At 40.8% G+C, this 14,669-nt stretch overlaps 2 protein-coding genes across 3 annotated transcripts in view; one reads left to right on the forward strand and one right to left on the reverse strand.

Moving 5' to 3' along the window:
* Positions 1–6,822, forward strand: LOC113152391 (lipoprotein lipase). The gene is made up of 10 exons (XM_026345616.2): positions 1–232; positions 1,078–1,274; positions 1,534–1,713; positions 2,153–2,264; positions 2,368–2,601; positions 2,683–2,925; positions 3,997–4,117; positions 4,330–4,548; positions 4,657–4,764; positions 4,847–6,822. Exons 1-10 carry the CDS (start codon positions 133–135, stop codon positions 4,857–4,859), a joined length of 1,527 nt encoding a protein of 508 aa, XP_026201401.1. The 5' UTR covers positions 1–132; the 3' UTR covers positions 4,860–6,822.
* Positions 4,480–14,669, reverse strand: part of si:ch1073-396h14.1 (disintegrin and metalloproteinase domain-containing protein 10) — a 24,103-nt gene continuing 13,913 nt past the window's right edge. Inside the window, exons 9-16 of one of the 2 annotated variants that reach the window (XM_026345615.1) lie at positions 14,374–14,537; positions 11,983–12,154; positions 11,743–11,887; positions 11,283–11,466; positions 10,042–10,141; positions 9,676–9,896; positions 8,086–8,236; positions 4,480–4,565 (exon numbers count right to left, since the gene is read on the reverse strand). In XM_026345615.1, coding sequence (XP_026201400.1) covers positions 8,132–8,236; positions 9,676–9,896; positions 10,042–10,141; positions 11,283–11,466; positions 11,743–11,887; positions 11,983–12,154; positions 14,374–14,537 — 1,091 coding nt within the window. In that variant the 3' untranslated portion in view covers positions 4,480–4,565; positions 8,086–8,131. Of the gene's footprint in view, positions 4,566–7,167; positions 8,237–9,675; positions 9,897–10,041; positions 10,142–11,282; positions 11,467–11,742; positions 11,888–11,982; positions 12,155–14,373; positions 14,538–14,669 lie in introns of those variants that run through there. The other variant, XM_026345614.1, reaches the window with a different exon arrangement.

Genomic DNA, 14,669 nt, shown 5'->3' on the forward strand with positions numbered 1-14,669 from the left:
GCGGCACAGGACGCACTGGATTATTAGAGGGAATCATTTACAAACTCCTCTTCACCGAGACCCGATTGATATAAATATATCTAATTTGAGTGCTCAAGGCATCTCCTCTAATAGCAATAGGCTGTGAAAGACATGAAAGCCTGCAGAGTTCCGCTTGTGTACTTTGTGGTGTTGAGCGCAGCTGTGCAGCATGTGACGTCCCTGGAAGAGAAGCTCGCAGACTCTGTGTTTGGTGAGTTGCCAGATGAACCTCATTCACGTTTATGCACATAAACGGACTTTTGGACGTGGATTAGTGTGTTTGGCGCCGTTAGACCTGAAACTCGCACTGAACAGGGTCGTTTGAAGGAAACGTGTCTTATTATTGAAGCCCAGTGTTTAGTATGAGTGTGTGTGTAGTTTTGGACTGAGGATGACATTGAGGGTCTTTACAGCACATGTGTGTGTGTGTGTGTGTGTGTCACGTGTCTGAGACCAAACTTATTTTTGTGCTTTTTGACAAATAGACAACTTTGACTAACTCCCCTGTTGTTGGCTGTGAGGGATCACAGAGAACCAGCAGTGTGGTCAAACTGCTCAAAGCAACCACAACATCAGTTTCATTTGTGTAGCTGGGTCGTTTATGTTTACAACATGGCCCCTAAACCGCTTCAGCCCGGTGGCAATGTGAACCTTGTAAATCCCTGTGTGGCTTCTACATCTACCACCCCAACCCCCATCCTGAAAAGCAGCACAACCCCCAGTTGAGTTGAGTCAGCTGACTGTGTCAGGACCACTGAAACATGGACAGATTATAGTGGGTGAGGTGGCAGGAACAAAGCTGGTTTCTATGGAGCTCAGTCTGATCAAGTGAACTCACGTAACCCTTGAGGTCTGATCGTGTCTAAGGTGGAAGCTCATTTGCTGAGGGGCCCCTGCTTATTGGAACCAGCTAGTCAGGCGTCTCGGAGCTCGGAGGCAGGACCCTAAATGATATTTACATAAAAACACCAGAGGAATGTATTCTCCCCTCTCCTCCAGCTCTATGTGCAGAAATAAACATTATAAATGACACTAATTTGGAAACTTCCTCTTCAGGTAATGTCCTCGACCCTCTGAAGGACCTGTTTGATGATAAGGATGACAGCCATCACACCGTTGCTAAGTTCTCTCTTCGCAAACCTTCCCATCCTGATGATGACCTGTGCTATGTTGTTCCCGGCGAATATGAGTCTTTGGCAAACTGCACCTTCAACAGCACCTCCAAGACCTTCCTCATAATCCACGGATGGACGGTGAGCATAGATGCTTCAGCCTGTTGTGACCTGCCCCTGTCTGTAAACCCCACGAAGGCTTTGTTCACTTGACTTTGATAAAAGCACTTGTGCCTGGTTGTGTTTCACCAAAGTCTGGTGCTACACTGTCTCTACAAACTCACATAACTAACGTAGACTGTGGTTGTTGTAGCTACCACCAAAGAACGAGCTGCAGAAATAACCTGGTGGCTTAAATGTGATAATATGGACTAATTGTTTTTTTCTGTCATTTCAACAGTTGAGTGGTATGTTTGAGAGCTGGGTGGCTAAACTGGTGTCAGCGCTTTACAAGAGAGAGCAAATGGCCAACGTCATTGTGGTGGACTGGCTCGCCTCAGCCCAGAACCACTATGTGGTAGCAGCTCAGAACACTAAAGCAGTGGGACAGGAGATCGCTCGCTTCATTGACTGGATCGAGGTGAGTTGGATCAAATTGTCAGAGGTTTGATGTCAAAATGCTTGTCCACTCATTAATATCCAATGTAAGGTGTAGACGTAATGTAAAGTCTGTTAGAAACAAGAAGACATTCAAACTGTAAGCAAAGGTTTAAATTGACAGTGATCATGTGTTTTTCCATTCAACAAGCCCGTATCTTAAAACAGCACGAGACTCACTAATAAACTCAGTCACCAGATAATTTATTAACTTATAGGCCTGGTCCTAATATACCTTATTGTAAAATAGTACAGTTCTACCTGTTCTACTTCAAAAACATGTCTCAGTCCTCAGTGACAACTGTTTTCTGTCAATTTGTCACAGGATCATTCAGTTGTTTACACTTTACACACAAGTCTTAATAATCTTATCACTGAAGGAGAGTGTTTGTCTTAAAGACTTATTAATGTACTTCCAAAAGGAAACCACCAACATGCCTCTGGAGAACATCCACCTGATTGGTTACAGCCTCGGGGCTCACGTGGCAGGATTTGCTGGCAGCCATGCAAACAATAAAGTTGGAAGAATAACTGGTAAACAAAAGTTAGAGTAGATCTCATGAGCCTGCAGTTGAATTTATTCGGTTAACTGAGAGTTGGTTAATTCATTGTTCCAATTCTCTGTTGCTGTCTGCAGGTCTGGACCCAGCTGGTCCTGACTTTGAGGGGGAGCACGCCCACAGGCGCCTCTCTCCAGATGACGCTCACTTTGTGGACGTCCTTCACACTTTCACACGTGGCTCCTTGGGTCTCAGCATTGGAATCCAGCAGCCAGTCGGACACGTGGACATTTACCCCAATGGAGGCAGCTTCCAGCCTGGTTGCAACCTCAGAGGCGCCCTGGAGAAAATCGCTAACTTTGGGATTTTTGGTAAAGATTACATCAAATTTCCTTTTATGAAAATTAATTAAAAGCTGCAGTACAGCTAGTATAAGCCCCTTTTTTCCTCAGCTATCACGGATGCGGTGAAGTGTGAACATGAGCGCTCGATCCACCTGTTCATAGACTCTCTGCTCAATGACCAAGAAGCAGCCAAGGCCTACAGATGTGGCAGCAACGACATGTTCGACCGTGGCATGTGTCTCAGCTGCCGCAAAAGTCGCTGCAACACAGTGGGCTACAGCATTAGCAAAGTCCGCAAGCCGCGCAATGTTCAGATGTACACCAAGACACGAGCATCCATGCCTTTCAGAGGTCAGTGGGTTTCAACGTCAGAGCTTTGTTTCGATTCTCCTGTGAACAGCCGAGCAGAGGTTCCTTTCTTTTCTTACTTACAAAGTCAAATTTAATCAAAGATTTAGAAATATTGCAAAAACAAGGTTGAGGGACTTCATCTTTAAAAAGGCAAAGTACAATGGATAAATGGTTAAAAATGGAATTAAAGCATAATAAATGGATACTACAAATCAATAATGTACATTTATCCAAAGCCTGATTAAGCCTACTCATCTGTGCCATGCAGCTTATTTTTGTCCAAAAACTAAAAAACAGTAGTAGTGAGCCACACCATTAAACTGAGTGACATAGATAAACATAGAGACAGAGATAAATAAAGTTTATCTGTGTCATGGGTGACATAGATAACACATATTTCAGCTGCACAGATAACGTTTAGCTCTACAGGCTAATAATGACGAAGGCTTTCACAGTCTCTGGGACGGGAGTTCTTGTGAATTGTGCATTCTTGTTGACATAGTTCATATTGTTAATAATCACTCAAATGAATCAAAATTAGCATTAGAAAATGGCAACAGTAAGCACAATGTTATCCACGTTTCTCCTTTGGGTTCAGATTTTCTACTGATCAACTCTGTCCTAGACCAAAGTTAAGAAGTTGTGATGTGTAGTGCAACTAGCCGGCAAAGCAGTGTAAACAGAAAAGCGTGTCCAAGCATGAACAATAGAATCTCCATTACAGGAACTACTCTCCAAAGAATGTGAAAGTGATGAGTCTTTAGAGCTCTTTATGGATTAATGGAGAAATATGAAACCCAGTGAAATCACATGGTCCAAAAAATCCAGTTTAGATAAACACAGTACTTTGTAGCAGGATCAATTCACTTATATTTCTCATTTTCATTTTTAAAATAGCAAAATATACAAACCACTGACCTCCTGCTCTAAAGACTTCATGAGAAGTGTTTAAAAATGTGATTGTTTGGGCTAAATCAAATGAGTATTAGCAGCTTAATTTTGCTAAACCAACAAAATCCAAACGGCTTTTATTACACTAATCTACATGCACGTTGTGGCTCTCGCTCACAGTTTACCACTATCAGCTGAAGATTCACTTCACCAGCAAGGTGGACCGTTCAGAGATGGAGCCCTCGATCACTGTCTCACTGTTTGGAACCAAAGGGGAGGCCGAAAACCTGGAGCTCAAACTGTGAGTGAGCAACATAAAACCCTTTATGGAAGAGAATTACAATGCTGTGACTTGTACCTTGTGAGTCATATAAGCTGCTTGTAACAGTAGGGTATAAGGTAGAAATCATAAAGAGTTGTATTTATGGTGCTTATGTGACTTAGCAAGTAGTAAGTAAGTGAAACGTTCTTACAGGCTAGAAGTCGACCACTTACACTTCTCTTCTTTGGCAGAAAGGAGAAAATAGCACCAAACAAGACACACTCATTCCTGCTAGTGACAGAGAAGGATATCGGTGACTTGTTGATGCTGAAGTTTAGATGGGAGGAGACAAACGGCTGGTCGGCCTCCAGCATGCTGAAGATGGTTTCCTCCTGGTGGTCCGGTGACACAGACAGCAACGACGTGGAGGTTCACAAAATCCGCATCCGAGCTGGTGAGACCCAGCAAAAGTAAGTGCGTGTTAAATCTGGAAAGGACATAAAGGACATTTTAACATTCAGTAGTAAAAGAAACATACGAACCATCAACCTGCCGTTAATGTTATATGTTATTTTTAGGCTGGTGTTCTGTGTTAAAGACCCCGCAGCTCAGAGCTTAACTCAGGAGGTCACCTTTGTTAAATGTAATGATCCTTGGAGGGCAAACCTGAAACAAACTCCTAAAAGGTAAGTTAGACGTTTACTCGACTTTGTAACTCATAACATAAGAGTTAATTCTCATAAATAACAACTTCATCTTTATCTGTAGAGTGAAGCACTGACTGTGAAGACAAAAGATCCAACTCATGAACGCTCTCTGGTCCATTTCAGCACTTAAGTAAATAATTTATACACATGTAACTTATTTTATTTGTCAAATTATACAAAACTCCTGCCTTCTTGTATATACCAACATATACTTGTTTGTTATTTAAAACAATAATGATGTAATGTACTGTATAATATTTTTTAAAAGTGTAACTGTAACTTCATTGTTGTATAAAAAAAAAAAGGAGGTTGTGGAGACGGATACTATTCAAAGTCACTTCAGAGTCTCACATACTTAGAGGCCTGGTGACTGGTTAAATCATAATAGTTGTGGAGGTACAGATGTTGTATTATGCAAAACAACTTTTAATAATAATGTCCTACAGACAGTTGTCTCAGAAAGAGAAGGAAATTATGTTACATATACATTTCTTTATAATAAAAATAATAAAAACAACAAAAAAAGAAATGTATAAATCACTTAGCAAATGTAACTTAACATAAACTGATAAAAGAGACACGGAGCCTGTGTAAAGATGCTAAATTGGCCATGATGTGCTCTCTCTTTCTTATTTTGCTAACAGTCAGCTGCATTTTAATCCAGATGTAGCGTGCTAATTAAGTTTTTCGAAAAGTGATCCCAACATTTCTCGGTGGTGGAATAACGTTTCTGTCTTTGTGACAGTGTCAATGTGCTTCCTAAAATTCAACATATGCTTTCTCTTGACAGCTTGAGAGCTTTTCTCTCTAAGAGTTGAGAACATGTTGTTTCTCTCTCTTGCGCCAATTAGTATTTGAAATCCAAGCTGTGATACTCTTTACGCAGGCTGTTAGTCTGCTCGATGTTGTTTTTGGTCTTTGGGAACTAGGGATCCATACAGCTGTATATCAACCACAAAATGGAGGAAGGGAGGCCTTTGGGACGTCCTATGAGGGGACACAAGCACTTGAAACGTAGTCACTAACACAAACTGTCTCGCGGTTAAGTAACAGTCGAGTTCCTTCCCAGAAATACCAGATAATTGTTTCACTCTGTTAATCAGTATTTTGTGACGTGTTGTAATATAAGTGGCACTTAAATCTAGGATGAGTACAGACACAGTCCCCAGCAGCACTTTGTCTTTCAGTACTTAACAAAGCAGTTTCTCTTCCACGAACTCCCTGAAGCTCTGTTTGTCATGAGTATGATTGTCACTCATGAACCCATGTAATTATTTATACAGCTAGGATCCAAACTGTATTTATGAGGACAAAAACTAGACACTTCATATGCAATATGGTGCACAACTCCTATTTTATGCAAAAGGGTAAACTGTACGTACCTTTATGTGTTGCCTAACTGTTGTATGACCCAACAGAGCATTCACCACTGTGGCTCTCGGCACTACATGTGACTTTGGGACCCGTATCAGTGTGCCTTATTGTAAGCTACTGCAAACTGAATTTGTCTTTGTGCTTTGTTACTGTTTGTTCACCTGAGTGTTTTTTCTTCTTCCCCCTGAACATGCAAAAGATGTTTTGAACACCTTTACACCATTTTCAACGCTGTGCTTCTGCAAGTTGTTACTTTAAAAGCTGTTACCTCAAAGAAGTGCCTCACAGGTGGTCTGTGTGTGACCTTTAGGAGGTACGTGGTGCTCTGTGTGAGGTTGATGGCACATTTTATGTCCGTGTTTTCACTTTGTTGTGCTGTCTTTTTAAATATAGTGTCCTCTGTGCTTGATTAGCAATATCCAAAAACTCGTCACCTCAGAGATCGGTACTGTCATCATTGTGATTTCATTTCTACCTACTTTTTTTTCTTTTGCACTGAAAATGGGAAGATTGTTAAACCAAGTTTCTTGCACAGCAAATGTAAATACCACAACACAGAGAATGGATTTTGTAGTGTCAAACACTGTTAGTTATCCTTTGTACATATCTGTAAATATGAACTGTACTGTATCACTTTTTTAATAAAGCAAAACTGCCACCTAACTTCTGAGCCTGACATTTACTTTAGTGTTGTGACAGTGTGTTATCCTCGCTTCACAAAACAGTTCATTGTCTTCGCTCAAGGATGTTTCATATTTATTTTAAAAGCAAAATGTGGCTTTGATACAAATATTTTAACAAGTCAAACTCTAACACCTGTTTTTGATATAGAGTTTATTTTTAATCAAAATAAACTCTGAGATTTCTTCCTGTCCTTGCAGCTGCGATGCCATTGTGCTTGGTTGTCAAGGTGACCTAAGAGATAGACTGCACCAGGATATTTATGTAAAACACAGCTTTAGATTAATCACCAAACATGCCTTTTAGTGAAATCACGAGACGTAAACACAGTGTTCAGATGTTTTACTTAAGTAAAAGTAACCTTAATAGAAGAAAATAAAACGCAGTCCACCTGAGTAAAAGTACAGCAGTGTTATCAGTAAAATGTACTGTATCTCTAACCTTGAGTGGTTATTCAAATAGATCCATCTGAAGAGTTTCGACAAGATAACAAAGACAACACAGAGACATCAGAAATGTAACAAAGGGCTAAAGATAAACATTATTTTCAAAGAAGTCACAAACCAAAAAGTTTGGAAACAACGTATGATTTATATTTCATAAGCTGAGGAAATGCTCTCATGCAAAGCGTGAATTTCCGGCACAAACCTCCAATGTTTTATGCATGAGGGAAAGCAAAGCAAAGATTCCAACAACTCTTTCCTCAGCTATTTGCCTGTCATATTATTATTGTGTATTACCACTTCATTCACTATAACAGGAGCGTTTTGTTCACAGTAAACAAACAAATGCAGCATTTGTGTCAAAGGTGACGACTGATTTCTACTCGTCTCAGTCTCAAATAACAATATTCTCACTGTGATGGGAATCTGGATGTTTAAACTTAATAGCAAAGACAACAGCAGGTTAAAACAATCATGAGCCTTCAGTCTTTGCAGAGACAGGTAACTTCTAATCAGTGCATTGAATGAGCCACACTTGGCAGCAACAGTGCATCATACTACACTGTGAGCGGGTTAGTGACCTAAGGAGAAGAAATGAGAGATGCATAATAAAGTAGACAGATATTAGTTATCAAAACAAGTGTGAAAGCTGCTGAGCAGGTGAACGTTTCCTCACGTCACCTGCAAGCCGCACAAAGCCTGAGGTGTAGGACAAAGTTGAAAAAAGGAATTTTCTCAATGTCAACTTGGCAACGTTTGATATCCATGGTGAATAAATGTGAGTTAATTTGTGTGCACTGACAATAATAGTTGTATCCCCCGAGAAGGCATGGATCAAATGTTGGAGGTCACTTCAAGTTCCTGGTGTCTAGGGCGCGGCTGCAGAGGCAGACGGTGCAGCCCATCACTCCAGACAAGGTCAGGATGACCAGCAGGATGGCCCACCAATGAGCCTGCAGAGAAGAAATGAAACAGAAGTTGTCTGAATGAATGTGGTTTAAGTAAGATAAAGGGATTTTGTACTTATTTGGATTATTGTTGACTTGATGTCTTAACTAGGTTTTGTTTTATTCAAAATAAAGTTTTCTGGATTGGCTCTTTAAGAGTCAGCACGAGTGCTCCCTTCATAAACTTAAAGCTTCTCTTGGGTGACTGCACCTGCAGAGTCATGATCAGTGAAGAGAAACATAACAAATAAAGCTGGCACGTAAACCTATCATGAAGCTAACAGCAAATGCAAGTGATGACCTTTAAATGCTGTTCATGCAGAAGACAATATGTCTAATCGGCTTTTTAATTTTTTTAATTTGAATCTGATGTTGCAGTGTATATGGCATACACACTATTAGGCTACCACACATCAGCATTTTTTAAAAAACTTGAAAATTATGTAAAAAAACACAAACATAAACAATGAATTAAGCATAATATGGCCACTTTAAATATTGACTTAAAAGTTACTTACAAATTATTTGCATAAAGCCACATCGTACTGTTATTTATATGCAGTTCAGTTTAAGTTCACCTTCACACTGTAGTTATAATTTCTTTTGAGAGCACTTTCCACGTTACTCATTGCATTTTTTAGGATAACAAAATGTATTCTATCAGACCAACTGTTTGTCTGATATATTTGCTTATCTCACATTTTTTTAGTTTTGGTCTCTCCAGCACTTCTTCTGCAGACATGGTGAAACAGCACATTGAGTATTGAAGTCAGGGGTCATTTCTGTCACCAGCATTGAGTGATTCCTAAGGGTGCTTTTAAACCCAAATGGGCATTCCTGATTCTCCGTGCTGTCATAAGGAGATAAAACTCAAAGGCAGCTATGACCGAAACACTGAAGACAGCTGAACATCACTACAGGAGGTGGTGACAAACACTGGGCTGAGATGAGACCTCAGGTGAACAGCTGTAGCATCTTTAACAGAGACAGATCATTTTTTAACTACAGAGTAAGAGAAATGCTGAAACCTCTAGTCAGGTCAAGCTACTATGTTCCAGCCAGTTCCTTGTGTGTTTCTCCATGTGTCCCAGTTTGTCCTTATGTCTTGGACTATTTACCTGTTTTTGCCTCAGCGGACACTAGCGTAAACCTATTTTGTGTTTTGTTCCACTTGCCTGTCTCCTAGTATTGTTCCTCAGTAGGGTCCCTCCTGATTTCTGTTTGCAAACCATTTCTTTCCCAGTCACATTTTCTACTTTCAACAAGCATGCACACTTCATATAACCAATTGGCACCAAAATGAACAAATGTGCTTCTGTAATAATACCACCACTGTGCTTCATGTTGTGACACAATGAGATGACCCCCCACCCCTCCAAAAATGCATTTTACATTTTTTGCATGATGAGTGTGTTATCAGACTATTCACACAGAGAGATCTTCACCTTCATCCACTCTGCTATGTCATCAAATTGGTCCAAATGGAGAAAAGAGTTCTTCAGCCTGGCGATGGGCCCGTCCGCATCCAGGAGGCGACACACGTGGAATTTGTCACAGTATCCTCGTTTTCCAGAGCACGGAGCTCCACCTACCAGGGCCAAAGCTTTTCCCTGAAAGTAATGAGACAGCATGGAGGAGGTGGTGCTGGCACATGTCTCAGGCTTATCTGTCACAGACACAGTGAAAATGTAATCAGAATATCATACAGCCAAGTGCTTGAAGGTGCTGACGTCGGTTGTATAATTTGTTGTTGTACTTTAAATGATATGTTGTTTTTATATTTAAAGTTCAACACGTGGATCTGTGATTACCAGGCTGCTGGCAGCACATGTGGCATTTCTCCTTCATGGAGACTCCTGGACAGTCGCATTGCTCCAGGTCGTGCTTCACACAGAGGGACTCGGCGCAGATCTTCGAAGAAACAGAGACACAGATGATGAGAGACAATGAAGAGTTTAGGAGAACAATGGGAAAATAACAGGATACAAAGGCAGGTTGTTTAAGATGTTGACTGGCTTGGTGTAGATAATACTGTCTTCACTTCACTGTATATATACCGCATAAATAATTTAATAGTGTGAGTCAGGATTATTGGCAATTTAATTTTAAGTATTTTTTTTTTTTTATCATTTGAATCAGATTTTTGAAACAAGCTGATGTATAAATTGAAATGTGAACCAGATTTTGGTTCTGACTTCGTTCTGAGAAAGCAATCTGTTTCTAGTTCTCTGTTCATTTGATTCTAGGAATGATTCAAGCATTCAGTGATGAAAAAGAAATAATTTGACTTTGAATTTTAACCAAACTCCACCTTCATTTTTCTTGGTTTCCTAAATTCCCATGTCCCTCTTAAAAGCCTTCTCCAGTCATTATTTTCTTTGTTCTTGGATGATGTTGTCAGAGTATTTTAGTACATTTAAAGCACCTCTGGAGATTAATATATCTAAAACATGTGATGACCTAACATCTGCACCACAGTTTGTTGGGGTGAAGAACAATTTTAAATGGACACAGTTAAACTTATGAAGTCGTACATTGAAGTCACTTGAAGATACTGATTAAATTAGATTGGTTGGTAAATCATCTGACTGCATCCAGAGGATTTTTCACCTTCATGTTAACTAATAAATAAAAATAAACCAAATACACAGAATAACTTCTACTGCATAAATACATCATTCTAAAAAGCAACAAACAGCCCGGATGTTTTTCAAATAACTGTGCAAGATGATTTTTGAAGCAAAGAGAACTATAATAAATGAAGAAGATGCTGACCTCCACCCACAGTGCACTAATTAATCCTACAGTCACTTTCAGTTGCAAACATATAATACTGGTTTGTCTGCTTGTGTCCTTACAGGGTAAACTGACACCAGGCCTCACATTGCAATGACACTCTTTTGTCATCTTCTGATCCTGAGGTCAAGAATGGACCCTGAAACTTAACATATCTTTCAGACCAGCTTTGCAACATTGCTGCATTCTTTGCCTTCTTGTTTGGCAATAGAGTTGAACCATGTTGAGTCACAGCGTGATGTGGCGGCCGCCTCACCCCATTCAGGCAGACGCGCGTGCCCTGGCTGCAGACGGTGAGGTTTTCCTTGGCGCTTGGCTCGGGGCAGAACGGGGAGAGGCCGGAGCACATACTCTCTCTTTGACAATCTGTCTCCTCGTCACAAATCTGACTCGCTGGCTTAAACACACAGTCTTGACTGCAGCACGGGCCTTGACTTGGACTAGTGGATGGATTAGTGAAAAGACATCGTTCACATTAGGGTGACACGTAGAAGCCAAAGACATATAAACAAAGCAGAGACAACAGAGACAAATCTAGAGGGTTGACAACAATGTGGTGTGTTTAGTAGAAATGATGTGAGAGAGAATTAGCTTTGAAAAAATTTCAACCTGGAAACAACATCAATATACAACTTAAATCAAGTCTGAATGCAGATGAAGCATGTTGTCATGAACTTTATGCAAAGGCTTGGATGACCTGTGTATGTGCACATTACCTGCAGACTATATCGGGCTTGAGGCGACACTGGACTCCTACTGGCTCTTTGGCACTGTAGCAGCAAAGGTCTGTGTCGTTGGGACCTACATCACAATCTTCGTCTTCCTCTACTATCTGGTTTCCACATATGGGCTGATCACTGACTGCATGTCCAACAAAAAAAAAAAAACACATATAAGGAAATAAAAACACAGCTTACACCTGGGTCCCTAGGTAATCTTTATCCTTACTCTCTTACCCACAAAGCAGTTGTCTTTCTTCAGTTTGAGGATCTTGCTGATGTGTTTGATGCTGCAAGGAGAGAATTTCTCATTGTTTTCACGCACCTCATTTGTGGCGTGAGGGAACATCAGGTACCTGCCTTTACCTCCACTGGAACCAAGATCCCCACAGTTTGAGTTTTCATCATGCTAAAACAGAAACAATACCACAAATTAACATGAAGGGAACAAATTTTAATCCTAATAACAATAGTTTTCATGCTAATGACAGATATGAAACTTAATCCCCTTTACTGCTGGTCTCAGCTTGTTATCCATCACTGCAGACAGTGCTTTCAACAGAAGATTTTTATTGTTGCATTTGTTAGACATAGGAAACAACAGACGAATGTTGTGTTCCACACACGGAACATCAAGGACATGAAGACAGACTGCTCCCTCTGGTTTATTTGGATCCGTGAAATGTTTTCTGGATGTCAAATAATGTTAAATACAAGACCAGTGAGTGGACTCAAAATGAACACAAACACATGCTGAGAGAACATACACTGATGTGGGTTTTCTGCATCTGTTGTCAATTCGTTCGACGAATGTAATGAGTGCTAATCCATCAGTATTTACGATTTTGGGTTTGGCAGAGCACTGTGCCACGGCTGAGCAGATGCTGGTGCAGTTTTCTTAGAATGCTACATTTGTTTTTGTTTTCTTTTGTAATTTATTGGGATCATGTCAAGTTAGTCTTGAGCCATGTTTCCATTATGTCCTGCTCTATTGCTTCAGCACGTTTGTGGCATCTCAAGGTCTTAAAACTAAATACATAACAACGAAAATGAAAGCATTAGGAAAAGGGAAAACTAGTAAGGTATGAGTGTATATTAGTACTGTGCTCAGTCAATTGAGGGAACTGCATGAATGTATTATTGGGAAGAAGAAGCACTTCAAATGCCAAAGCAGCTCTTCATGCAGAATACGTTCTACATCACAGTTAACTGCTGTCTTTCCTCCACCACACTTGCCACTAATCTCAGTGGCAAGCATGCGTTTCTCCCAGCCTGTCTGTCCAGGAAACAATGAGACATGCCTGACACATTAGCCAGGACACCAGGCCCAACAACAGGAGAACTTCAGGTATTTGAAGTTATATAAAGCCTGCATGGTCTGACATAGCAGAACTAATCTGCTCAGGGAGGCCTCAGAGGACCCTGTGGTCTGTGGAAGTGTGAATTACAAAGTGTGAGGGTGAAAATGCTGCTGGCAGTGGGACAAAGGTGTTGGCAGCTGTCACACAAGGAGACCGGTGCATGCATTCGTGTTTATACTCTACCTAAGCTGCATGTTGTTGTGGTGGGTGAAGATGAAGTGCAATGGCTTGCATGTGAAGAGCTTGCCTAATAAAATAATGGATGAAAACATGCATGAAACCAGAGCTTCTCTTGTTCCTCTATCCACTGAAGCTGAGCCAGAGGTCTGTATTAAACACACCAGTCAATAAAGGCCAAGGTCTCCAGAGCCCACACAGGTGAATCATTCACAGGCGGTTTGTTGCAGCACAATGCAAACAGTTATGTAGGCCTTGTGCGAACATGCACGGTGAGTCAAATTCAAATCACAGAGATTTGTAGTTTTGAATTGTCATTCACTTGCACCAACACATTTTCATTTAGGACTAACAAGTTTGAAGTTTAAATGACTATCCTGCTACGGTCAAATGGTCAAAGCAGCACCTGCAGCACCCACACGAGAGCAATGGGTTTGGCTTTTTGCACGTGTTCTTACAGTACTAGTGTTATTGTTGTGGTTCCCATCTCAGCCCTGTTTGTTTCAGCCTCCCTTCTTCTTTCATCTCGTGTCATTCTCAAGCCAGCCACCAGGTGCCCTCACATTTTCCCTCCATTTCCAGCCACCTGACTCTTCCCTGCCCCCCCTGCTCTCCTGTTTCTCATTGCCCTACTTACTTCATAATATATGCTGTACTATACTACTGTGCTGGGATAACCCATCCTAAAAGCAGAGTCTTGTCTAAATTGTGTTAAACTCTAAAATATTTGCAGCTGTTTCCCTAAATAAATCAAACATGAGCCAGAGATTCATAGAATTCATTGTGCCACCATGTTTTGTTGGAGTTCATGTATTGGATTTAGCTATATTACATCCAAATTACATGAATGTAGGACACAGGATGTGGTCCTTTTCCAGTAAAAACATCACTGTTGCTATTATGTTGTCCCAGAGTTGCTCCGTTAGTCACTGTCTGAGAACCAGCACCAGGATTTGTCTTTAGATGACCTCATTGTTTGGCCATATTCACAAATGAAAACTTTATGTAGTTTGACTAAATTAGAGTGAATGTTAGAGTGAATTTCAGGCAGCTGGTGAAGAGGTTTCAGTGTTAAAGCTCGCTCACTGACCGGAGATCCCAGGCTGTGGCCGAGTTCGTGGGCGAGGGTCAGCTGGATTTGTCGAGGAGGCAAATACTGTCCATAATTCTGAATAGTGACCAAGCCGGTGTTCAGGGTGGAGGTCCTGCCGTCACGCAGAGTGGTGTACTGCGAACATATTCCTCCCCAGTTACCTGAAGAACATACATGAGAGAATAAACTCGGTGACGTGTTTGGTGCTAGAAATACTGCGTTAAAGATGAAGAACATAACCAGTGTGTAATTTGACTTTCAGTTGGAGATGTCCTGCTCTTGGAAGAGGACAA

The sequence above is a fragment of the Anabas testudineus genome, chromosome 4 (assembly GCF_900324465.2).
Source record: "Anabas testudineus chromosome 4, fAnaTes1.2, whole genome shotgun sequence".
Taxonomy (NCBI): Eukaryota; Metazoa; Chordata; class Actinopteri; order Anabantiformes; family Anabantidae; genus Anabas; species Anabas testudineus.